Source organism: Citrus clementina, unplaced genomic scaffold (genome assembly GCF_000493195.1).
Source record: "Citrus clementina cultivar Clemenules unplaced genomic scaffold, Citrus_clementina_v1.0 scaffold_6, whole genome shotgun sequence".
NCBI classification, from domain to species: domain Eukaryota; kingdom Viridiplantae; phylum Streptophyta; class Magnoliopsida; order Sapindales; family Rutaceae; genus Citrus; species Citrus x clementina.
In genome coordinates this window covers 19,404,696-19,430,050 of record NW_006262139.1, presented here as the reverse complement: position 1 = coordinate 19,430,050, position 25,355 = coordinate 19,404,696, and the positions used below count along the sequence as shown (strand labels likewise).

Sequence of the window (25,355 nt, the reverse complement as noted above, 5' to 3'; positions counted from 1 at the left end):
GAAAGTAGTAGAGGTTTCAAAACCTGAATCAGTTCTGACAACAGAAATGGATGGGCCCCGGCACCTTTTTATTGATCCTGCAAAGGATAATGAGGGTGCAAGCATGGGTGAACCTATGCCAATGGTAAGAGCGGTGGGAGGGAATGATGGGGGAAATTCTTTTGAAGTGATTGATCTTTGTTTGTCCTCCACAGATGATGATAAATCAGTTTCGGGTGTGAGCTTGGAGAGAAGCGTTGAAGATATGGGTAAAGCTGTGCAGACAACAGCAACAATAACAGGAGCAAATGATGGGGTAAAGAGTGTTGAAATGAACAACCTTTATTCATTGCGCCTAGAGGATGATAAACCACTTTCAGACATGAGTTTGGGCAGAAGGGTTGAAGACACGGTATCCGTAGGGCCAATTGTAGGGGAGAGGCAGCAGAAGAAAAGGAGAAAGAAGACTCGTGTAATTGAAGCTAAAGATAAGGTTGAAGATGCCAGGAAAGAAAATGAGGCAAAATATAATGTTGTGCTCCGTATGCTTCTTCGGAAACCAAGATATTTTGATCCTCCAGGCTGGAACTCAGAAACATGCTCAAATTGTGGAAAAGAAAATCACACAGCAGCAACCTGCAAAATGCAAAAGCAGAATAAACCATGCTTCCTTTGTGGGAGTTTCAAGCACAGGTGGAAGAATTGCAAACAGGTGTAGTAGCATTCACTCTACAACTTTTCTCGTGTGTCTGGATTTTCTTTTGTTCACTTCATTTAACCACAAAAGATATTATCAAGTACTATTTTTTGGCTCTAGATTTTTCCGTATGAGTATTGTGACATATGAAACTTTGTATCTGCGCTAAATATGGAATTGGATCTTTTACAGTACTTATCAAATGAAAAGTCAGTCTTTGGTATTTTTCATGCGGAGCCTAAATGTTTCATTCTGAATCATACTATCAATTTCAAAGCAATAATATATCTTAGGTAGATAGATTTTGCAAGCCCACCATCCAGTTGACTGAACTCCTAGGCTTATCATAAAACTGCCTCTGACTTAAATGACGACTGCTAATCTGTTGACTTCTCGTTACCTCAGAAATGTCCACAAAAATCTGAAGCTGTTGTCAAGAATAACAATTAAAACTCCACCAACAGAAGATCTCCAGGAATTAAAAAGGTTTATTCAAAGCCAAGTTGCATCTTGCATTTCATTGCTTATTTCTTAGATTTTTCTGCCATAATCCATTCCATCATTAGCCTCTTAAGAGTTACATCATAACTTATTCAGAGGCCACCTTGTATACCAGCAGGGCCAGGATTGTTTTATCAGCAAAGGATCAGAGCACCTTGCCAGTGATTGTCCTGGGACGGACCAGGGCAACAATTTGAGTTCTAATTTTTGCTTAAGGTGTGGGGATTCAGGACACGACTTGTTTTCATGTGAGGGAGAATACCACGCTGATGATCTCAAGGTTCGAATTTTATCTTGCAGTTTTACGAGTCTTTTTGTCTATATATAGATATATTATTGTCCCCCTCTCTTCTTATCATATAGCAAACAGCAAGTCCCCAAATTGAAGTGATTCTTGCTTGCTCTTTAATGGTGATAATTTTGCTCATGTGGGCAGAAGATACAATGTTACATTTGCAAGAGTTTCGGTCATCTTTGCTGTGTCAACTCCTCAATCATAGGTCTAAAGCAAGTCTCCTGTTACAACTGTGGGCAGTCTGGCCATTTGGGTCCTGTAAGTAATTTTTCTGCTTTTTAGCGGCAAAACGTGTATTACGGTTGAGGTTTATCATTATCTTATTGAATTAGTTTATACTAGGAATGCACAAACTCATGTGAAGCTCTTAATGGTAAAAGATCCAATCTTATATGTTACAAGTGTGGCAAGGAAGGTCATTTTGCACGCAGATGCAGCAGTAATTTCAAGGTAGATTTTTTTTCCCCCAAAAGTTCTATAATTGCTTTTGCTGGATTGGAAAAAATCTATACATCTGTCTCTCTTTCTGGACACACTGGACATGCAAGGGCACACAAATAGAAGTCTGTAATTGATGTGAGATACAATTGAAATTGTTTCGTCTATTGCAGGATAGACTGAGAATCAGTGATTTATTATTCACCGCTGAAAGACCCCCAACCCGAGCAAGACATTTTGTAGGGTCTAGCAGCACTCCTCATGGCCTTGGCAACGCTCAAGGAAGGGAGAATGACGATCGACGAGAGAAAGGATAATTATGACTGCCGATCAATCCAGGTGGAGTGGCTGCATCTCCTATCTGCTCGACAACAGAGTATGATATTTGACCTAATGAAAGTTGAAGAGATTTCTGCTTCATTGCCACATGACCTTTTGTGAAGTCATCGAAATCCCGGGACTATCAAGTTCTCTTGTGTCCTTAGGAAATATACAGCTGATTGCATTTGGCATCTTGGGATGTATTATGGACACAAAAGATTTGTTACCTAAAATGTTACTAATAACCTTGAATTAATCAATAACTCTGCAGCTGAAATGTTTTTTTAACATTACAGCCACTATTATCTACTTCAACTAAACATAATCTATTAGACGAACATGTTTCTAATAGGCTTCTACGTTTCAAACAGTTAGATGCGTCATGTTGTAGCAAACGTCTTGATTTAGATCCACGGTTGCTCAATTGAATCCAAAAATTTCTACAGCGCACATTTCGTGATGTCCTTAAATTGCAGTTCCATGGGCGGAAACCAGAAAATTGAGAGCAAACCCAAAACCTAGCTATCGCCAATTTGATGAAGGAAATATTACCTGATAATACAAGTAGTCATCGATGCTTGTTGTCTGACTACATTACATAAATAAAGATTTGATCTCAATTTCCCATAACAAATATCGGCATGAGATTATATTTACAGAGTTGAATTTGTTCAGAAAGCTAAGATTAGATTGCACTTCTTTTAATTCAAAACTCAAAACATGTACACAAAGGGCTCTTTCTTTTCTTTAAGCAGAAATTAGCATAATTGTTATTCTCCCAAATATTTCTTTCCCCCAATCTGTGTAATCACGTTAGAAAGGCCATACAGCACCCAAACAAACCGTAGTTCACAGACATTGTAAGAGCAGATCATACTGGCCAACTGAAATGTAATAGGAGATTTGTATACGAGAAGTCACGGGGTGAGATTGCTTTATGAACTTAACCCTGCATACAATTTTGTCCATTAACTAAACATTCCAGAGAAAGAATGTCAATCAACACAATTTTTGGAAAACTTAACTCTTGAATGTACCTGCTGGCTGAGAATTTCCACTGCTACATTAAGATCGCCATCAGCTGCTGCCAGAGCAACTTCAACCTGAGTCTGAAACAAGGCCCAGCAATGGCATTTGAGTCCTCAGTCTCAATTTCATACAAATGCAAAATAAAATTGCAATAAATGGGGAAAAAAATGTATATACAACATTGAACTGCTAAACTTAGTACTATGGTTATAGAGAACAAGACTAATTTAATTGACATAATATATTTACCTTGTCAAAACCCATTGAAACAAGTTTTTGTATTTCTTCATCAGAGACAACTGCACCCTGCATCCAGAGGAAGGAAAACCAAAGAAATGTTCAAGAACTAGAGGACCCTAAGAAAGGTAAAAAGAATATTGAACTCCAGATATGGATAAAGAAAACCTGTTGGCCTGCAGGGACTCTGTCCACCGCAACTGCAGTACCTAGAGCTGGCTGCCTGAAAATAATAAAGAATACAATCAAAAGTTTAATGAAGATCATACAGATATTACCCAAAATAAATATAATCAAGTCTTTCATGTGCTTGATACATTTCTCAACCAGAACCACAACGAATGTAAACCAAAAAATTTAGGGCATTCACATCTGGAATAACGTGAGAAAATCAATAAGCTACACTTAGACCATTAAACAAGATGATTTTTTAGATGCATTGAAATTTCTTGCAATAACTTTCATCTGATAGCCTGGAAAAACGTGAGAAAATCAATAAGCTACACTTAGACCATTAAACAAGATGATTTTTTAGATGCATTGAAATTTCTTGCAATACCTTTCATCTGATAGCCTGTCTCCTGTTTCAGTTACTATCATATGGGAACGGTTTTCAGGACTACTATTATCCAGAAGTCTAGCTTGTAGGTTTGAATCTACATGTACAGGACTTTGGCTGGAACTAAGAGTTCTTCCTCTCCCAGGGAACCGGCTATCTTGTGTTGGCTGCATGTCGGTAAGAGGAGATTGGTTAATTGATGTTATCTTAAGTAAAGATTGCAGGTTACAATGATTGAGAAATACAGGGACAGCAAAAGAAAAGAAGGAAAGTGGAATGGGACAACATTAAGCAATAAAGACAGATTTAAGGGAAACTATGAACAAAAAACAGAGAAATCACCCACATGACACATTCTTTACATTGTATTTTTACTGCATAACTTCATAACCACAATTGCTGTTTCTTTCAGTGCATAATTAGTTCAAGAAAAGTAACCAAAGCTGTCAAGGGTTCCATATTCAGGTGTAAATTGAAGCAGAAGTAAAATGAATGAACGTACAATATGAGCTGCAAAAATTGCAGAGGAAATGGTAAAATTCCTACTGCACAGGCATGTATTCAAGTCAGAAAAGCTACCACCAATTAACAAAGCTGAAGGCCAATTAGAAATCCATATTATCCCTTTCAGTTGCCCTAATTGGCTAGATCAACCATAACAAACAAGGAACATATTGAATAACATATTTAACATTGTGAAAAGCCCTCTAAAATCAACTGATTTAATACCTGAGATGATGTTTCCCTCTGTGGCATCCAAGAAGACAAGTTGCTCCAAATATTTCCAGAAAACAATCCACTGTTTAATAAAAATAATCAAGTTATATACCTTTTAGGGATATAAAGTAGAATCTGGCATACGGAGCTCAATGCTTACCTGGAACTTGTATTCTGTCCAGAATATGTTGGGATGTAGCCAGAAGGATTCCCACCAGTACACAAGATAAATTTAGGCCGTCTTATGCAAGTGGACTGGCATTCACAAAAACAACACACTATTTAAAGCTATCTGTATGAAAATGTAAGGGTAAAAGGAAAGTAACATACACAAAGTTTCCATGAAATGAAGCCATATTGCTATGGTTATTTAGATAAATTGACACAAGTTCATCACTCGGGAAGGCAGTCAGCAATTAATATTTCCCTCCCCAGTACTCACTTTAAAATTTTGTTCTAATTATGCTTATAGGTAACAGATAAGAAGCCTGTATTTTTTCTTTGGACAGTTAAGACACCTGTATCAGGTGATGCAACATTCCACATACAAATTATTAAAACCATGATGGCTTCTTAAACTATGGGGGCAGGGACAAAAGCAAGCTCAGAAAGAATGCACATAGAGGAGGTGTAGAAGACTAGAAATACATTTTAACATAGGACATACAACCCTAAATACAGTTCCATATGTAATCAATCTCAAGTCAGGATACAAGTCTCTGTAGAGAGATCTCAAATAGCATATCTGATTCTTATGTGTTTGCATATAAGGCCAGAAAACTCAGTGCCGTTAGGATTTTATGGGAGGGCAAGGATCCCAAATGTGGATGAGAGTTGTGACAAGAAGTAAAACCAAATGGACAACACCCCGCGGTATCTAAAACATTTCTTCAGTTTTTTTAATTACTAAGCAGACCAGTAAAGCAATTGCAAATATTTTCAACTCCACTTAGCTTCGCCAAAACCAAGCAACTCAATTCATCCAGAGACAAATAAATGGCAACATGCCCAAGCAATCCAATAAGAAAAGGAAAACCAAAGTCCGTCTATCATCACAATCCCGTTCCATTGAAATACTTACAAGCAACGAGGAAGACTCAATGGCAGAATAGAAGGATGTTCCAGGCATAAGGAGGTTGAAAAAGCCATAGGTATCTGAAAATGTAGAGCCAGGAGCAAATATTTTAAATGAACATATAATATTATGAGAGGAAAATATAAAGAGTCTGAAAGAAAAGCTGAGAACGTACATGCAAATCCAGACAAAATGCCACATAGGTGTCCAAGTAACGAGACGTTGGTCATAAGAACCTGGAACAGTACTAATAAGATCAATGGATACCTGAGCATAATGTTCCATTAGATGCCACCTCGTGAGACTTAAAAAAGAATATGATAGAAAAGAAAAGAAGAAGAAAACCATAATCACACATCCTAAGAGCAAGTTATTGCATTTACCACTTAGCAGGGATGTTGAAGAGACCAAACACACTGCAGAACGAAAAAAATAAAGTTGCAACTCAGTTCAAGAAGCAGGCATATTGGCCAAAAATGAAAAAGAAATCATTATATTATATACTCAATGATAAAATACAGGGATTCATCCATCTGGTTGTCTGTTGTAGGAGTATGTACACACACACATATGAAAATATGAAATCAGACCAAAAGTAAGAAGAGAAAACCAACCTCCTAGATTGGGCTCCACTCAAACTTGTCTCTATGACGATCAAAGAGAAAATAACTCCTGAGAAGCCGATTGCACACTCATCCATGACATTCTGTAACCGATAAAATGGAATATGGGCTACCAACAAAGCAATTAGAAGATGTAAAATAGCATTGCTTGTGGCCAACAAAATAGTAATGTAAAACATGCGGACAGATCCCATAATTCGCTCCAGTTCAGAACCCAAAGGAACCAAAGCCAACATGTTGAATAGAACATGTAGCAGTGAACCATGAAAAACAATGGAGGTATAAAACCTATAAACTGCAAGACAAAAGAGTAAAATTAATTATCATAGACAGAAATGATTCACTCTCTTAAGAAAATTACAAAAATATGATCTTCTTCGTAATATGAAGTAAACAACAACAACAACAACAACAAAAATAATAATAATAATAGTTGTTGTTGTCGTTGTTATCTCTTATTGACAATTGAATATGGATTATATTTAGGTTAGCAATTGAAATGCTTCTCAAAGTTAAAACAAACATCCAAGTAACATGGATGATTAACCTCCTGACAGGACAGCCAGATTGAAATCAACAATGTAACTAGAACACCAGGAGGCTTATAAAATGAGAGTTTTTGGTTCCCAAATGCAAGTCATGCAGAGACCTGTGGCAGCCATTGCTTGGTTAGAAAAGGCCAAGTCCAAAATTTACCAAGTGGCATGTTCGAAGATTGCATTTTTTTCTCCTTCATGAGGGTACATATCCTAGAATGAAAAACTAGGATAAAAATATATATATGAGGAAGAACAATAATTGTTACATTCAAAAGGAAACGGCAACAGACAATTACCATCCCATGTGATCAAAAAGTACAGAGGGACACATTTTAAAAAAAGGTCAGTATAACGAATGATATGATTTGTCAGAACATATATTTTTGTAGAATGGCGCATTGTTTTGTGACCCATGATAGGCTCGTAGAAGAAATAACTAAAAACTACCATCATAAGTTAGGAAGTATGCATAAGTGACTAGTCCGTTGACTATTTACCCCTAACTAAGAACGGGAGCTTATTATCCAGAAAATTTCCATGATCCATGTTCTCCCATTTCCAACAAATACTACTCAGCTGCTAGCTAGAGTTAGTGCTTGATTTATGTAATCCAAAGTGTGAACTATTCACCGTTACCGAAGAAATAATTAATTCCATATTAACGTATCGACATAACTACAGCGCAATTGCAGGAAAAAAGATAGTGACATAGGGTGAAGAATTCACAGTTACCAAAGCAATCATTAATTCCATTTTGGCGTAACAAAATAGCTCGAGTGCAATCACAGAAAAAACAGGTAAATGATACATTGGAGCAACAAATCATGCAGTAAATAGTGTAAAGAATTACATAGTGTTTCTTCGGAGTTATTCCTAATTATTCACATAACTCGCAAAATACTACAGCCATGCAGTCAAAATGAGGAAAAATCTTTCCAACATGATCATGACCAACTTTTGATCATATCACAGAGAAGGTTCAATGTGTTTGTACCCACATATTTATAATGATAATCATCTTTGTCAGATTGCATGAATGTACCTTGAAACCGTGATATAACTGCAGATGGGAGGAAACATATTTCATAAAAGGAATCGTATCCAAACAAGAGGCAGATCAAGTAAATTGTCCCACAAACAATCACCACAGCAGAAGTAAAGAATGGAATACTTTCCCACCACTGATTCGCTCTGGTGGACAACCCCGCCTATAAAGTATAAACCAATAAACACCAAGTTAAGATTCAAGTGAGACATCAATTACATAAAGTTGAAAAACTATTCGTAATGGATATTCTTTTCAACCAAAAACACTGACAGAACAACCCCCCGTCTAGACCAATCTATAGAACTGGATTTCTAGAGGCACAATAATTAGCACATTAATTAGCATTTCATCTAATATGGAAATGAGAAAAGCACACTCTCAGATCATTATAGAAAGACAGTATCAGATAAAGGCGTAAGAAGCAATCACATCCTTCATGCTAAAAGCTCCATATGATTAAGGATATGTTTGGAATTCGGTTGCAGTGACAAATCCATAGTTGCTATGAGACATAAAATTACTAGGTGTCAAGTATACGCGGATCATTTATCTAACACTTCAGCTGCATTACTTTCAAAATTAAGTAAAAACACAGCAATTACAAACATGTTTTAGAAACATTAAACAAATTAATATCCAACTTTAGCATTTTTAAAAAAAAAAAAAAAAAAAGAGCAACTATAAGCTCAAAGAAACTGACCAAAACCAATGAGTCCTTGATCTCTCTACTTCATTCATTCATTCATAAACACATTTTAATTTTTCGACCAGCTCTTTAGCTACAGTAAGAATCCTCTAAAATTGACAATCACTCACACTTTTCGAACACCAACAGCAACTCGAATGCACAATTTTACATCAGAAGAGTAACAGCATTAACACAATGAAGCTCACAAGCTAGAAACTAACATAAAGAAGCACAAATTTTAGAAAGAACAACAGATACGATCCAAGAACTTTCATTTCGTTACATTTTCTCACACTTTCTCGGCAAGTACGAAAGAAAGTAACGTTTTTACTTTGCAATAAAAAAAATCACGATTATTCGAATTATGAAACCCTAACAACACAGAGTTGTAGTGTGTTAGATCTGACTGAGCTTACCTCCGAAACAATGTTGGGTCTCATTTTGCACGTCAAGAAGTAAGCTTCTCGGTGACTTTTACTTGAAGTCTTTTAGCGAACCTGCCGATCATTTTATAAAAAAAGGTGGCATCTTGACCGATGCCTCAGAATCTCGAGAGATTTCCAATTTTTGCTTCGGGTTCGGATCCACCTAATCCAGTAATCCTTTACAACATTCGGGTCCCTGAATCTTTAACGTTTTCTTAATTAAGGACATATACTGTCCAATTGTCCAAATCACTACTGCCTGCTGTGGACCTATTTGATACAAATTGTTAAACTTTCTCCTATTTGTGAAATTATAAAATTTGAAGCCAAAATATATTAAAAGTTGTTAGTCCAATTTGATTAGCTTGTTTGAGGAAGAGATTAGACAATTGTACCTGAAAAGTTACGCCACTAAAATATTTGGTAAATATTAATTATTATAATTTAAAAATTAAGTTGATTTAATTTTACACTTATATAATGAAAAATCTATTATATCTTTACTAATTTTATCAAAATTATTTTTTTTAATTATATTTACTACGTAATATTAACTTTTATTTCATAATTATAACTTTTTTTCCACATAATTTAAAAGTTATATCACCTCAATTCCAAACATGGTTTAAGTTTAGGTTTGACAATTAGGTGCTTTTTGATCTTTTGATATTTTTTTTAAATAAGATGTCACAAAAGTTAATATTTGTTTAAGTAATATTAGATACGTCACTATTTGAATACCTAAATAATATGACATGATATTAAGACTCAAATTAAAAATAATTTCTTATTTAACTTCAATAATCAAATAAACTTAGTAAGGATTCAATTAATCCTATTAATTATAGAGTAATGCATCTCATATCGTATACACACAAATTTTATGCAATTCACACATAATTTTAAAAATCACTAATTACAAGACAATTTGAGATAATTTCGCACCATATGTTACATTATTTGAACTTTATACAATTCACCTATTAATTATAGAGTCATGCATCTCATATCGTATACACACAAATTTTCTACAATTCACACATAATTTAGATAAATCACTCACCACGTGAAAATCTATAATAATGTTCCATCATTTGAGCACAACTTTCCGCAGTTCTAATACAACGTCAATGAGTATACGTTTCAAACTACTTGTTAGTCTATGCTGCATCCCGGGTAAAATACGATGAAAATTCTAAAAGCTTTTGGGTTTACACACTTTCTTTGGGGAAGAGAAGATCAGGAAAAAATGGAAATATTCCGACTACATTATCTCAAAACATACAAATTTGCAATTTCGTACAGGATAATGTACCGGTTCATAGTTAAATGTCAAAATTGGTCTTAAAACGAGGAAAAAAAAAGTAAGAGAGGAAAATAACACAAGAACAAAGTGAAAGAAACACATTCTCCTTGCAGTTCACTTTCATGCTGAGCAATGAGAGCACAATTCAGCTGGAGTTTTTCCATAATTACAACTCGAAAGTGAAAGCCTCCCACCATCATCTTAGTTTTTGCAGCTAAAATAAGAAACTGTAATCAAATCTGTTGCCATAATTCAAATGTCAGATATCTAAACTAGAATGACAATCATGGCTCAAGATATTAGCTAACTGATATCTATACCTTTTTTTTTTTTTTAAGCAATCAAAATAATACAAGGACTATAAATACAGAAACCACATATGGTCATACCATTGGCCAGGTAACATTAGTCCAGTTGTAGAAAGCAACATGCACCTAGTTCTCTTGCTCCCACCCTCCTAATCTCGTACCCGGGCCATAGTTTGTGAATAGTCGAAATTCATTCCCAAGTTTGCTAGAGTGCTGTGGTCTAAAACCACACGGACGCAAACCTAAAAGCTCTGCAGCTCTCTCCTTCTGCACCTCACCTGCAACCATCACAAATGCAATCTATCGAATTTACCATGAAAAGGCTACAAAGAAAAGCCTAAGAAAATTATGTGGTAAGAGTAACTAATAACAGGGTCACTAAATTCTTTCAAAAGGTATAAACCAAACATATAAAGAGCAATTATGTTACAAGAATGGATGGAGAATCAATGTCAACCTGTGAGTAGAAGCAACTTCGAATCCCCTGGTCTAGCAAGAAAAGAAACTGTTTCACTTACTTTCTCCAGACACTCCTTGCTCTGTTGATCACACATATCAATAGAATCAACCCATCAATTTCTACTTACATTTATAAGCATGTGATTCCAAACTTGACCATACAATATGCTCACAGCTAGACATAGAACTAGGAATCATGTTCCCCGCCACATGCATCTACCAGGGATACGTAAGATACAAATGGATGAACTCATGCAATTGCAACAAGTCCAACTTAATTTTTCCTTTTTAAATAACCCATAAAATGCTTGGAGTTGGCACAGGGTGTCCAAGCCTCAAAGGAATTCAAAACACTTATTTATCATTTTTCTAACAAGATTATTTTTCAAAATATTAAGAGATCATAGACATTAGAAGGCAAGAAAAATTGTCTACCCTCGCAAAGGCTTAAAAGCTTAGTAGAATAGTAGTGACTATGCGTCCAATCTACGACCATAATCACCAATATTAATCTCATTGCTCCACAGTTACATGGAAGCAGATTAAAAATTAACAAAAAATTATGTACTAAGCTACTAGCATTTCAACAATTTAACCATTTTTGAATAAATTAAAATGATGATTAATAAAATCTCACCAGATAAGGTGGATCTGCGACAACAACATTGAAAGCATGCTTGAGCTCCAACGGCAAATCTTGCGGTTGATTATAATCATAAAACGCAAAATCACTTCCATATTGCTCAAAACGCATGTCGTATTCAAGTATTTTCGCCGACACCTCAGGTCTAATTTTCTGTAAATTCAAATGAATCAATTTTATCTCCCAAAAAAAAAAAGAGTAAATACATACAAATAATCAATCAATCAATAAATAAATTACCTTTAAGTAAGCGTAGAGCGTGGGGCAAGCAATACAGGCAACGCGAGAATCGGAATCACTACAAAGAGAAACGGCTTCTTGAGCTACAGTCTCTGCCGTAACGGCGTCGTACCAGAACTGGCTCAGCCTCCAGTCCTCCGACACTAACGCCACCTCATCTGAGTCTGATTCTGTTTTATTTTGAGCAGTTTCCGAAGTTTGGTTTTGTTCTGAAAGGAATTCCTGAAGAGCTGCCAAAGCTTGAGAGCTCAGCATCGGCCGGTCATCATCCTCTTCGACTTCAACGTCGTCGTTTTTGAGGTGCATTTTGTTTTCTTTGAGCTCCTCCATTTTGGTTACTTTTGGCTGCCGCGGCTGCTGTAGCTTGTATGCAGAGATGAGTAATTCTTTATACGAGTAGTAAAATTGTTCGTCTTTTTTAAACAATTATTATTTCATAAAAGAAAAAAAAATTATTTTTACCATGCCAAGTGACGCCATAATGTCTTAATAAATTAGATTAGACTGATTAGTATACATTTTTTATTTATTTTTGTACAAAAACTTATGACTATATCATTACCTTTTATTTTTATACAATCAGCAAGTTTCAGAATTGTGAAATTTAAAAATTGTTCGTGCAAAAAATGTAGTAATCCTTCGTTTAAGAATAGAACTTTCCTTAAAATTCTTTCAGAGATATACAGAATCTTTAAGAGAGTCTCTTTGAACAAGAAATTAATTTTTTACAGAGAATAAACAAGGATGATTCCTCATTTTCTCACTTGTTTTTTGTTTTGGGTGAAAGCAACCATTTATCCGACCACCACCACCACAAATAATTTGGAAGAAACATAAACATACTTCCTTCATTAACCATCTAAGATGATGGATTCAGAAGTGGCTTCATCGCCATTATCCCAAAATGGACATGAAAATATCTCTTACAATCACCAAATAAACCTTCATGCTCATTTTGCTTCTACTACCTAATGCTAGGTTATGGGAAAGTTAGAGAGGTCTTCGGAAATCATGTTTCAATGTACTTTCTCTTCTATCAAATCACTGGTATCACCCTCTGGACCTGAAAGTATTTCTTCATTTCCAGCCAAAGAATTACCATACAACTCCCTGAGAGTTTCCAAGTTTGATTTTCCATTTCGAACGTTATCCAATAATTTGTCTTGAAGATCCGTGGGGATAAAACCTTTATCATTGAGGAGTTCTATGAAATTCTCTGCTCCACCAATATCTCCTTCATCTTTAAAGTAATCAAGACATGCAGCCAAGCTTTCCACACTTGGCTTCCACTTGACCAAAGTTTGATAAGCTGCTAATACTTTCTTCATTGCTTCAACTGCTTTATGAATTTGATTATTCTGCCGATACCCTGTAGCTAAATAGTACCATGACTTCACATGAATCTCCCTTCCCTTCAATTTCTCATGGTTTATAAGATTTTCAGCCTTCTCCAAAAGCCCATTTCTGCAGTACGCATCAATAAGGAAGTTTGGTATCCGGGTATCATAGCATAAAGCCTGGGATTCCCACTCCTCAAAAATTTTCTCAGCGCTTTCTAGGTCATCAAGTTTCAGCAGGGAAGATATGACATTTCTATAGCCATTGTTGAGAACCTTCACTGCTTTCTTGTACAGTTCCCCAAATTCTTAGAACATCATCTTTCTTCCCATATTTTCCATATAAAGTGAGAATGACGTTATATGCGCTATTGACCTTTGCACCCTTTATTTGTTCCTCAGATTTCTTCAACATTGCTAAAGCCTTGTCTAGAAGCCCAACTTTTCCATACCCGTTTCCTACAGTAGCATAAATTACCCAGTCCAATGCAACATTGGGATCTGCTTCCATCATTGTCAAAATCTTGTCAATTCCCTCATGGTCAGAAGCATCAGCATATGCACTAAGACGGGTGCAATACGTGTATCTGTCATAAGTAATGCCGTTTTCTTCCATTTCGTGCATCAGACTGTCAAGTTTCTCAAAATTTCCAGTTTTATAATAAAGCTTAAGCATGCTATTGTAAACCAGTGTTGTCCTAGCCAGCCCCAAATCTCTCATTTTCTGCATGGTGGCCTCTGCTTTATCTGTGGATTTTACATTGGAATAGCAGTTGAGAAGAGCAGAATAAACCTCAAGGCCCTTTATTTTTTCTGGGATATAACTGAAATAATTTTCTGCTTCTTCTATGCCTTTAACTTTAGCGATCAAGTCCAGCTGAACAGCAGCATCAGCAGCTGTAATATTGAGATACCTTTTGTCTGTCATCCACATCGATATCTGGGGAAGAGAGGGGGGACAGATCATAATATTAGGAAGCCAAACATTGGAGATACCCAAAATCATGATGAAATATCCAAAAAGTTTAATAACAACAATACAGTGTCTAATTAGCATCAGCAGCTAATGATTTTTATTCTTCGCCAAAAATATAGTTGAGTAGAACAGCAAAAAGTGTTGATAACTGCAGCTATTTCCCTCTCCTTGCTGAATGTAGTTTGCCCGGATAAAAAAATTGGGATTATCAATTAGGAATTGGATGACAGCTAAAAACAACTCATCGCTAAAATCTTATGATAAATAAATGTAAAAGATCCATCTGAGAAATACACAAAAGAGATCAGATACTAAAGCTTGGCGGTTCAGCTCCCAAAAACCAGGAGAAGTTCAAGAAACAGTCAACTCAATACCTTCAAATAGAACAGGCAAATGTAACATATGACTTCATTATGGCACAAATTGTTACTCAAAATTGCAAAATGAACCGCAAATAAACCTTGCTAAAAAATCAATGGAGCCCATGGGCGTCGTCAAGATTTTCTAATAAATTCATTACAAATATTCAGTCTATGAGCACGGAATTTCTTGAACTGCAATGCAAAATACTCAAATTAAATTATAAAATCTCCATTTTCTTTTCAAGAGAACCAAACGCATCGTTTAATTAGTAATTTCCAAAACAATTTTAAAAAAAATTATTTCAAAAAAAGGACCCTTAAATTGATACCTCAAGAGCGTGAGTGAATCGGCTGAAAAATCGCAGCTCCTTGATGAACCTTTGGAGCTGTTGTTTGTCGACCGGATGTCCTTCTTCAACCCATTGGTTGAGTAGCGGAACGATCGAGACATTTGGATTTCCCATTGGAGAAATCCTACGGAAAAGAGTATGCATTGAACCCTTCCACTTACTTTCTCGAGTTGCGGTACTCGTCGCTGTCGCGTAAGAGGATAAACCCAGCCCATTTCCCAGACCCAATTGAGCTTTGATGTTGTAGAGTACTGTATAGTAGCGTGGGAGCTTCATTTGCTTGAAAATTTTCAGTTTACGGGGAAATGACAGAACAATGTAGGGTTTGTGATAAAAGGGTAATGGGGAAATGGGGTTTTAGGATTCTAACGTATGGAAAGGAGTAAAAAACTCACTCAATTTTAAAAAATATATTGTAAATCTTATTAATTTGTAGAGTAGTTGCAGCTGTAATTTTAGGGAAGAATATGATTTTATAAGTTTTATACGTCATTTATTAAAAATACAATCATTTTTTTTTTGTGAATATACAATATTACCTATTTCTCAGTTAAAGTAAATTAAAGATTAATAGAATATAAAAGTTATATATTTTTTTAAACTATTAGAGGATTTTATGTTTCTGTTCCAAATATTAGAGGACTAACAGTCCTTTTTTTTCTTCTAATAATAATAAACTTCTATAGCTGACTATATTTTAATATTTAATTATATTATTGCGTTAAAATTTAATTACATTTTCTACTAGTTACTATGAATTACGTCATCCTCAAACTATCTGATGTAGGCAAGGTTTGGGAGAATGCCTAGTATAATTTTTGGGCCGGTAACTAAAACTCCAACCCATGTTTGGTTGGAAGAAATGGTAGAAGAGGAGATGTACAGAAAAGAAAGAGTTGAGAGAAAATGAGTAAAAAATAGATTTAGGTGGCGTTTGTTTTTTAACTTAATGATTTAAAGTGACTTAACTTAATTAATTAAGTTAATTAGAGGTGTTTGTTTTTATAACTTAATGAGACTTTTTAGATAATTTTGACTTAATAAAATAAGCTAATTTTTTTGGCTTTTTACTTAATGGAGAAATCTGAATTAAGTCAATTACTTGCTAATGTCAAAAATATCCATGTTTTATAATTCATTTTTCATGTCTATCCCAAAACTCACCTATAGATATTTACCCCACATAAAAATATCCCTGTTTTTTCTTTCTTATATTATATATGATAAAATTTGAAATTTATGGTATTTTATATATTAAAATTCTAAAATAATTATGTATTCATTTGAATATAGTTTTACTTATAAATGTTAAAATATTGTGGTATTTAATATATTATTTATTTGACATTCAAATTTAATAAGGATACAAATGTAAAAGTACATATTTTCAGCTTTTTAAGTTGAAAAAAACAAACAACTTAATACTTATTTTTCGAGATTCAGACGAAAAAACAAACATATTATTCAGATTCAGACATTCAGACCTATTCAGAATTCAGACTAATTCAGGTCTATTCAGATTTCAGACAAAAAAACAAACGCCACCTTACTCTTATTTTTTTATTTAACTAAATAAGAAATTTATTTTTCTCTCCTCATTTTTTTCTGCTCCTTTCCTCTCTTCTCTTTATATTTCTTCAAACCAAACATAAGTGTTTATTTTAGGATATGTAATATACCATTTCAAACTTCCAAACATAGCAATGGAATGTGATTCATAGGATTTTATTATTATAAATCAACAGATCATCTCCAATTCCTTCATTTTGGCCTCAATTACTTATTTGAAGTTTTCTTTATAATTTTTCCAAATTTTTCTCAAATTTGTATTTTATTTTATTTTATTTTCTACAAGTCAAATTGATTTTTTTTTTTTTACTTGCGCTTGATTTTGGAAATTTAGTTTTATTATTACTTAATAACTTGAATTCGGCTATTTTGATAAGTTCACAGTTTAGTATAAAAAGGTGTCAAAACCAGCGAGAGATTCCCCATTCTTCTTTGATCCATCTTAGGACCGAGTGGCAGGCTCGAACCCGAGTGGAAGTGCGATGGCTCTCGAAAATCAAGACCGTAAAATGGATTCGAGTACCATTCTGATCGCCTCTTTCACGATCTTTTCTATAGGTAGAAATACTGTGAGCCGTCTTAGCAGATTCAGTCTCTAATTGGGCAAGTGTCATTCCCAGAAACTCATTCTGGACTTGTGAAACTTTACAAGCATTGGTCTTAGCTTGAAGTTGGTTTTGAAGAAACAAATCTAGTAAAAGCAGTTTTATTATAATGCTGCACGTAAACTGAACAATTTCATCAACTTTCTGAACATTATTGCGCCTTCCAATCAAAATACATGGAAAGCTCTCACAAAATAAACGCCGTCATACTCCTTTTCTTGTTGTAATTTTGTGTTTGCAGCGTTTCCTCTTCTTAATACTGCTAACATTCTTAAGGTTCAAAAGTGATTCTCCCTTCCCAGCCAAAGAATTACCAGAGAACTCAGCTGCGTACAATCCAATTTGATTACCCATTTCGTATATTATTTAACAATCTATCATGAAGATCTGCAGAGATAATTTCCTTGCCGGTAAGTAATTTTATGAAATAACCTGCCCCCTCAATATCTCTTTCCTTTTTATAGTATCCCAGACAGGCAGCCAAACATTCCTTGCTTGGCTTCCACCTGGTTCCAGCTTCCAAAAGCACTAACGCTTTCTTCATTGCTTCCACTCCTTTCTCACTTTGATTATTTTGAAGATACCCCGTTGCCATAAGATACCATGTCCTGACATTAGGCTCTGTCCCCCTCAACTGTGCCTTGTAGATAAGAGTTTCAGCCTTGTGCAAAAGCCCTCTTCTGCAGTATGCATCGATCAAGTGATTTGGAATTCGGATATCATGACATAAATTACGAGACTCCCACTCCTCAAAAATCTTCTCAGCACTTTCCATGCCATCAAATTTCAACAAGGAAGATATAACACAAATATAGCCCCTATTGTAAACCTTCAAGTTCTGCTTGTAGTGTTTCCAAACTCTTAAAACGTCATCTTTATTCCCACATGCTGCATATTGTGTGATAACAAAATCATATGCTCTACTGAATTTGTTGTGCATCATTAGTACCTCAGACTTCCTTAACACTGCCAAAGCCTTGTCCGAAAGCCCAGCTTTTACATATCCACTAGCTGCTGTAGCATAAACTGTCCAGTCTAAAACAACACCCCGATCCGCTTCCATCATTGCCACAATCTTGTCAATTCCCTCACCATCAGAAGCAGCTGCATACGCACTGAGAAGGATGCTGAATGTATATTTGTCACAATCAATACCCTTTTCTTCCATTTCGTGCATCAGACTGTCAAGTTTCTTGTAATTTCCAGTCTGATAATAAACATTCATCATGGAATTGTAATCTATAGTTTTTTTAACCAACCCCCGATCCCTCATTTGCTGCATGATAATCTCTGCCTTTTCTGCAGATTTTGCACAGGCATAGGCATTGAGGAGAGCAATATAAACGCTGGGAAGCTTTAACTTTTCTGGAACACAATTGAAATAATTTGCTGCTTGTTCTATTCCCTGAACTTTAGCAATCAAGTCTAGCCTAATGGCAACATCAGCAGGTGTGAGTACGAAGTTGCTCTTCTTGGTCATCCACATAGATATCTGGGAAGGAAGGGGGACGGGGAGATAAACCAATGAGATGACAAAAAAATGAAATCATAAAACAGAATAAGCATCCTTACTAATAACAAGAAACCAATGGTTCCACTTATCACAGGTAGCTCAAATCCAGTATGCTTCCCCGAAAGTCGAATTTACAGAAAACAAAAAACGGCTCCCTTGATCAGTCTCATTAAGTTAAGTAGACTTGTTAACTCAATCAATCTATTCTCATCAACCAACAGGACCATCAACAGGCTTGGGAGCAAAGGTGCAAAAATACAGTCCAAAAACTAGTAATGAAACTGAAATCGTTTCAATTTCAGATAATCCATATATGAACTACACAACATAGAGCAAAAATGAAAGTTTTAGCTATCCGGATTCATGAGGCTAGGCTATCCCGCTACAATTCCCAAATCTACTACTACATCTCAAAATGCCATCAAAGGGGAACATGATACAAATTTTTTGGAGCCATAAAATCATTACAGTAACAAACATTTTCAACAGAACTTTTTTGAAAATTGCAATGCAAATAATAATAAAAATATTACGACTTTTAATACCTGGAGAGCGTGAGAGAATCGTTTGTACAACCGAAACTTCTTAATGATGATTCGGAGCTGTTCCATATCCAATGGGCGTCCTTCTTCGACCCATTGATCGAGCAGCGGAACCATTGAATCATTTGGGTCCCCCATTGGAGAAAGCATGCGGTAAAGCTTATACATTGATGAACCCTTCCGCAAACTATTTGTCACTTCTCGAGTCGTAGTTCTTGTCGCCGTCGAGTAAGAGGAAGAAGAATCCAATACATTCCCGAGACCCAATTGTGCTTTGATGTTGTACAGCGTTGTTCTCAGGCGCACAAGCTTCATTGCAAGAAACAAATTCAGTTTGCACTTACGATACTTCTTTATCTTTTGAGTTGTTCAGCCGGATCGGTCGCTCAAGACCTTTGGGTCTCTACCCGGACCCGATGAAAAAAACTACGGAGCGGAGCGGAGCAGTCGAGCAGAGCAGGTTTAACCGTTTAAGCCACCTAAGAGCTTTTTTTCTTTTTTTCTTTTTTTTTATTTGATTTTAATTTTCTCAAATGAAGGATCTTTGGGCTGGGCCTGGCATGTTTGGTCCCAGTTCTTAAATTTTATTTTCCTTTTAATCAACAGCATTAAACTCTTCAAGTAAGGTAACAATATCAAATCAGTTATTCCTAGTGTTAGTTTGAGATTACGGGGCTGATGAAATAAATTATTTGTGTCGTGTAAATAAAATAAGCTACTGATTAAAAAAATAATTTAATATTTGGTAAATTGTATTGTTGTGGTTACTGTAAGTTTAAAAAGTAGAGTACATGCGTTTGATAAATTTTCTCACAAAAGTGTTGTTTTATTATATGATGACCAAAATAAACATAAGTTTTAATTACTTGTTATTTTTAGAGTATATTTAATAAATTATTTAGACATATCTTTTTTCATAAATATGTAAAATTACATTAGAATATGAACTTACATTAGAAAACTCAATTAGAATATGAACTTACCGAATCAAAACCGGAGAGAATGTACGTAATTATGGTGGTAACTAAATTATAGCGATAATATGATATCTGATGATTTATATATTAGCGTTTATGAATAAGTTAGATACAATTGTCTTTTGATTAAAATGCAGGGTTGTAATAAGAATTTTAAAAAGGTGTGGTAGCTTATTAAATAAGCTGCTTACGAAAAGCAATTCCTTACCTGCTTTTAAAAGTTGCTGATAAAATTGAGAAAATTATGAAATAAGCCGATTTTATAAAATTTATTAAACAATATTTTTATCAAAAATTATGAAATAAGTGGCTTATTGAATTTCAACCGCAATCCCAAACCGACCCTTAGGGGTGTTCGCGAATCAGATTTTATGGATTGGACAACAATCCATATCCAATCCACAATTTTACGGACTATAAATTTTCAATCCAATCCAATCCATATATTGGTGAAATTCAATCTAAATCTAATTCATACATCTATGGATCATATGAGGATTTGACCAAATCCATCATTTTGCGGATTGGTTTATGGACTGAAAATTTTTAATTATGTCCAATCCACGAATTAACTAAATAAAAAAAATTAATATAAAAATAATTTTACTACCGACCAAATTTAAAATTAAATAAGATTTAAATAAATTAATTGTTTAAATAAAACTAGAAAATGCATTTAAAGTTTCAAAATATAACACACCAAAATGAAAATTTACTATTTAGGAAGCTATATTTGTTTATTTAGTTATTTTTTATTTTATGTTATTATCGAATAAGATATAATATAGTGTTAATGTAACTATATTTTAACTTATTTATTTACTAGCAAGTACTAATGTCATATTTACAAGTTTTATTTTTAATTAAATAAATACTTTTTATTTTTTTACGAATTCTCGGATTTTTACGAATTTACAAAAATAGATCAATAATCAATCCACCGACTACGAATTATTAAATTTACATAAATATAAGTGTTAATTAACAGGTTCGTGCCAATGTATTATGAATCACGGCCATTAAGAATGACTATAGACCACAAACATCTATTAAGTTAGAAAATTCATTTAAGTGAAATTGTACGTTGACCATGTTGATTGAGAAAAGTATTCATCCATGATCCATTTATTTTTTATTCTTCTAAGTTGTAGTCATGGCGTTAATTGAATGAGTGAAATATTCATTAATAATACCAACAGAAATTACTTTAAAGAAAACCAGCAGAAATTATAATCTTACTTCTCTAAAAGATCTTAAATGAATTATTTTAAATAAATTATTAAATTACAAACTAATCCATAAAAATTTTGAGTGCCTTATTTTATTTTTTTAAGATGAGTATTTTTATAAGTGTGCGGAGTAAATAAAGATAATTAATTAAAGTAGTTTAAGTAAGGAATTGTTTTGGTATTTGAAAGAGTATACAAAGTAAAATATAATTTTTTAAATTTAATAAATGAGTGTTCAAAGTAATAGAGTGTTGAAATCAGTTTTTAAAGTGTAATTAGCCTCACCCAGTAAATAATCAATACATGTCGAGAAAAACTAGTTAATGATTTTGAATAAATAAAGAATAAACAAACCAAAATACCTAGTTCATATTTTATTGAAGAACGATATGAATTAACTTATGATTTCTATCAAATTTAATTTTATGCAATTCTTTATTGTTGCTCTACGAACATAAATGAGTATAATTAGGGAATACTAATTGAAACTTGAATTTGCTCTATCTTTTGAAAATATTACGTATTATATAGCATAAAATAATACTTTATTTTTTACTAGTACCTTAGTTAGAAAATTCGATTGCTTTCAATTTTTTAGTAAATTCCCTCACGAAAGTGTATCATTACTCTTGTTATTCTATTGAAAAAAAAATATTTGAAATGTCAACAAGTTTGTTTGCATCTAACAATTATAAATAATCCGCATCGAACTATTTTATAAATAGACTTATAAGAAGCACCCCTCTAAAGGTACCCTATTAAATACACACACACACAGACACACACACACAAAAAGTAACCTTATCGATATTCCTCAAGAAATCCGGTAAGAACAAAATTCTTTTTCTTACAAAACCTTTTGACCGCAGGAGAATTTCTATTGCTTTCCTTTAATTTTATGTTTTCTTTTAATTTTTATTAACAGACCCCTGGGCTTCGACTTGGGCTTGGGTTTGGACAGGGAAAGCTTGAATCAAATTCACAAATTTGGTTTTCATATTATATTATGGATATTGATTAAGAAATAAGATTAATTTTCAAAATGCAATTAAGAACTCAAAGACTCAACATTCGCCTACGGGCCAAGTCAAAGTGACCTCATTGAATGATATATATATATATATATATATATAACATTAAAAAACCATTTAAATTCTAAGGATATGCCAGTAATAAAGAGAGAAAAAATCACATCAATCTTCAGAAGAATGCATTCAAGAAGCACTGTGGTAATCACAAACAGCAGAATTTATAAACCATCAAATTCTAGTTTGACTAAGTTGTGCAGACTCCATCGTAACATCCACCACATGGCATATGGAACCGGTAAGTCACTAAATGCATCCTCAATATCATCTACTCAAAACTTGAAACAACATTCATAAAATAGCAACAAAACATCGTCCAAAAGTTTTTTTTTTTTTTAAAAGTACAACTTTCTGCATCTGCTTCTCCACTATCACGTCCTCAGCGATTGGCCTTTGCCACTCTCTCAATCTCATCCTTCTTCTTGATCGCATAGCTGAAAATGCAAGTGGTAACAATCAGTTTCAAGAAATTGTAAGTAAAGAAGTAACAGAGCAGAACCAAGGCCATGATTGGTTGGTTACCTGTTAGATGAACCCTTGGCAGCATTAATGAGTTCATCGGCCAAGCATTCGGCAATAGTCTTGATGTTACGAAAAGCAGATTCACGAGCACCAGTGGTGAGTAGATAGATCGCTTGATTCACACGGCGCAATGGGGAAATATCCACAGCCTGACGCCTAACAACACCAGCAGATCCAATACGGGTAGCATCTTCCCTTGGACCACTGCAGCAACAAAGGAAATTCGAGATAATTCAATAAAAGAGCACATCGATAAACCAGTTGCATAAATAGCAAAGAAAAACTTCCACAATGTTTTAGAGAAATCAGACTTCAATACCTGTTGATGACAGCGTCAACAATGACTTGAATTGGGTTCTGGTCAGTCAAAAGGTGAATGATCTCCATGGCATGCTTAACAATCCTGACGGCCATCAATTTCTTGCCGTTGTTACGACCGTGCATCATAAGAGAGTTCGTAAGCCTCTCAACAATGGGACATTGGGCCTTCCGGAAACGCTTAACTGAGTACCTCCCAGCAGTGTGAGGCACATAAGTAGCGTGCTTGGCCGCTTGCACGCCAATATAATCACTCAACGAGATGTCATTGACCTATAGTGCATACAATTTTTAAAAAGAAATCTTTAATAAGGCCAATTACCAATAATAACACAGAAAAGATAGAAATTTCAGAAATAAGATTTACAAGTTGGCAAAAGTGCTAGATGATAAAGTACTCAAGAATGTTTGGAAGAACACATCACTAAGAAAAGATAATTGACAAGCGGTGTTCAAATTTAAAATACACTACACAAACATATCAACACCACTAGAACCTTCTCTGTTTCCTCCAGTTTATCCATAAACACATAATCCTATGCAAGAATCCCATAATTAATCAAAACAAGTTTTTACCACATATCAAAACATATCAATTCGTCTATATTTTGGGAATTGCAAAAAACAAATTATTTTTCGTACCCAACTCTTAAGCAAACAAATTGCAAATCTGCAGCCAAAAAATATTTTTTAATAAAGCCTGTACGTACCGCTCCAGAATCACTAAATCCCAGTCAAGACTACAAAGGAAAAAAGAAAAAAAATACTCCCATACTGAACTCATGAAATCACATGCGTCTCAAAATGAAAAGACCCAAAAAAATCATGTAATAATTTGAAAAAAAATACAAAATCAAAAATAGCAGCATACAGATCCAAAAAGATAACCAAAAAAATAAAAGTAACCAAATGCAAAAGGAGAATTTAAAGAAGACAAACCTGAACATCCTCGAAAGTCCACCTATTGAAGAGCTTCACATCGTAGTGAGGCTGTGATGGGTCTTGAGATTGTGCCACTACAGCAGTCGCCATTCTTACCTACACAACAATATATCAAATGACAGCCTTTTTAGAACTAAAAATACGAGCAAGATAATTTGCGATGAAGAAGAAAGGGGAAGCTTACCTGAAGAGCTTTGAGAGAGTGAGAGAGCGAGAGAGATAAAATAATAAGAATCGGCTGCCGCTCGCTGAGTTCTCCCTGAGTGGTACGATACCAAAGTCTAGGGTTTTTTTCAACTATTTATATCCAACAAGTAGCGAATTAGGGTTTGGTTTTTAAAGAAAAATAAAAAATTTAATATGGATTGGTTAATAAATCTTAGGCCCTCATTTTTTAACAAACTATAAATAATAACTGTTTATAATCATGTTATTCATGAGGACCCTTTTAGATGCCAAAAGGCAAATGCTCTCTTAATTTTTAGATCACTTTAATGTCATTGGAGCATAATTTGAACGAGCATAATTTTGAAATTCAGAATTTAAAAGTAGAAGTTATTCATTTTCCTCATGGCTAAACTAACTGAGAATACTTTTTTTTTTTCATATTTAACAATGTTAATTCATATCTCTTTTAACATGGTCTTAAAAAACTTGTTTGCGAAGATAGTTATATATTTCTTCTTAAAAGCCGTAATTGATAAACATGCAATCAAATACATTTTGTTAAAACCTTTGTTTATTAAAGTTTCACTAACACAATTTCTGCTTGAAGAAGTTCTATTTTTTTCTTTTTCTTTTATTTTTTTTTAATATGCAATCTACAGATTAGTTCACACAACAAACAATTAAAATTCGATTTTATTACATAAAAAACTCACCAATTATGAAAGCATAA

At 34.3% G+C, this 25,355-nt stretch overlaps 4 protein-coding genes and 1 pseudogene across 6 annotated transcripts; 1 reads left to right on the top strand and 4 right to left on the bottom strand.

Moving 5' to 3' along the window:
* Positions 1–8: 8 nt before the first annotated feature.
* LOC18039628 lies at positions 9–2,519 on the top strand. Its single transcript, XM_006429910.2, has 5 exons — positions 9–691; positions 1,296–1,457; positions 1,614–1,730; positions 1,815–1,922; positions 2,084–2,519. The coding sequence occupies exons 1-5, from the start codon at positions 47–49 to the stop codon at positions 2,225–2,227; spliced, it is 1,176 nt and encodes a 391-aa protein (XP_006429973.1). The 5' UTR covers positions 9–46; the 3' UTR covers positions 2,228–2,519.
* Positions 2,520–2,787: 268 nt separating this feature from the next.
* LOC18039627 (rhomboid-like protein 15) lies at positions 2,788–9,290 on the bottom strand. 2 transcript variants are annotated; one of them, XM_006429908.2, is made up of 13 exons: positions 9,163–9,290; positions 8,053–8,218; positions 6,463–6,766; positions 6,232–6,264; positions 6,024–6,115; positions 5,855–5,928; positions 4,934–5,028; positions 4,786–4,855; positions 4,057–4,223; positions 3,666–3,720; positions 3,510–3,566; positions 3,257–3,340; positions 2,788–3,180 (listed from the first exon to the last, which is right to left on the bottom strand). In XM_006429908.2, the coding sequence occupies exons 1-13, from the start codon at positions 9,184–9,186 to the stop codon at positions 3,175–3,177; spliced, it is 1,227 nt and encodes a 408-aa protein (XP_006429971.1). In that variant the 5' UTR covers positions 9,187–9,290; the 3' UTR covers positions 2,788–3,174. The 2 variants fall into 2 exon arrangements, with proteins under 2 accessions (XP_006429971.1, XP_006429972.1); XM_006429909.2 differs by having other exon boundaries at positions 3,269–3,340; positions 9,163–9,288.
* A 69-nt stretch (positions 9,291–9,359) lies between these two features.
* On the bottom strand, positions 9,360–12,526 carry LOC18038760 (EEF1A lysine methyltransferase 1). 2 transcript variants are annotated; one of them, XM_024181866.1, is made up of 5 exons: positions 12,128–12,526; positions 11,882–12,040; positions 11,243–11,324; positions 10,867–11,063; positions 9,360–9,441 (listed from the first exon to the last, which is right to left on the bottom strand). In XM_024181866.1, exons 1-4 carry the CDS (start codon positions 12,455–12,457, stop codon positions 10,912–10,914), a joined length of 723 nt encoding a protein of 240 aa, XP_024037634.1. In that variant the 5' UTR covers positions 12,458–12,526; the 3' UTR covers positions 9,360–9,441; positions 10,867–10,911. The 2 variants fall into 2 exon arrangements, with proteins under 2 accessions (XP_024037634.1, XP_006429970.1); XM_006429907.2 differs by lacking the exon at positions 9,360–9,441 and adding an exon at positions 10,326–10,716.
* Positions 12,527–12,891: 365 nt separating this feature from the next.
* On the bottom strand, positions 12,892–19,832 carry LOC18039354 (annotated as a pseudogene).
* Positions 19,833–22,817: 2,985 nt separating this feature from the next.
* On the bottom strand, positions 22,818–24,749 carry LOC18039037 (40S ribosomal protein S5). Its single transcript, XM_006429903.2, has 5 exons — positions 24,642–24,749; positions 24,455–24,553; positions 23,517–23,788; positions 23,198–23,401; positions 22,818–23,109 (listed from the first exon to the last, which is right to left on the bottom strand). The coding sequence occupies exons 2-5, from the start codon at positions 24,545–24,547 to the stop codon at positions 23,055–23,057; spliced, it is 624 nt and encodes a 207-aa protein (XP_006429966.1). The 5' UTR covers positions 24,548–24,553; positions 24,642–24,749; the 3' UTR covers positions 22,818–23,054.
* Positions 24,750–25,355: the final 606 nt, after the last annotated feature.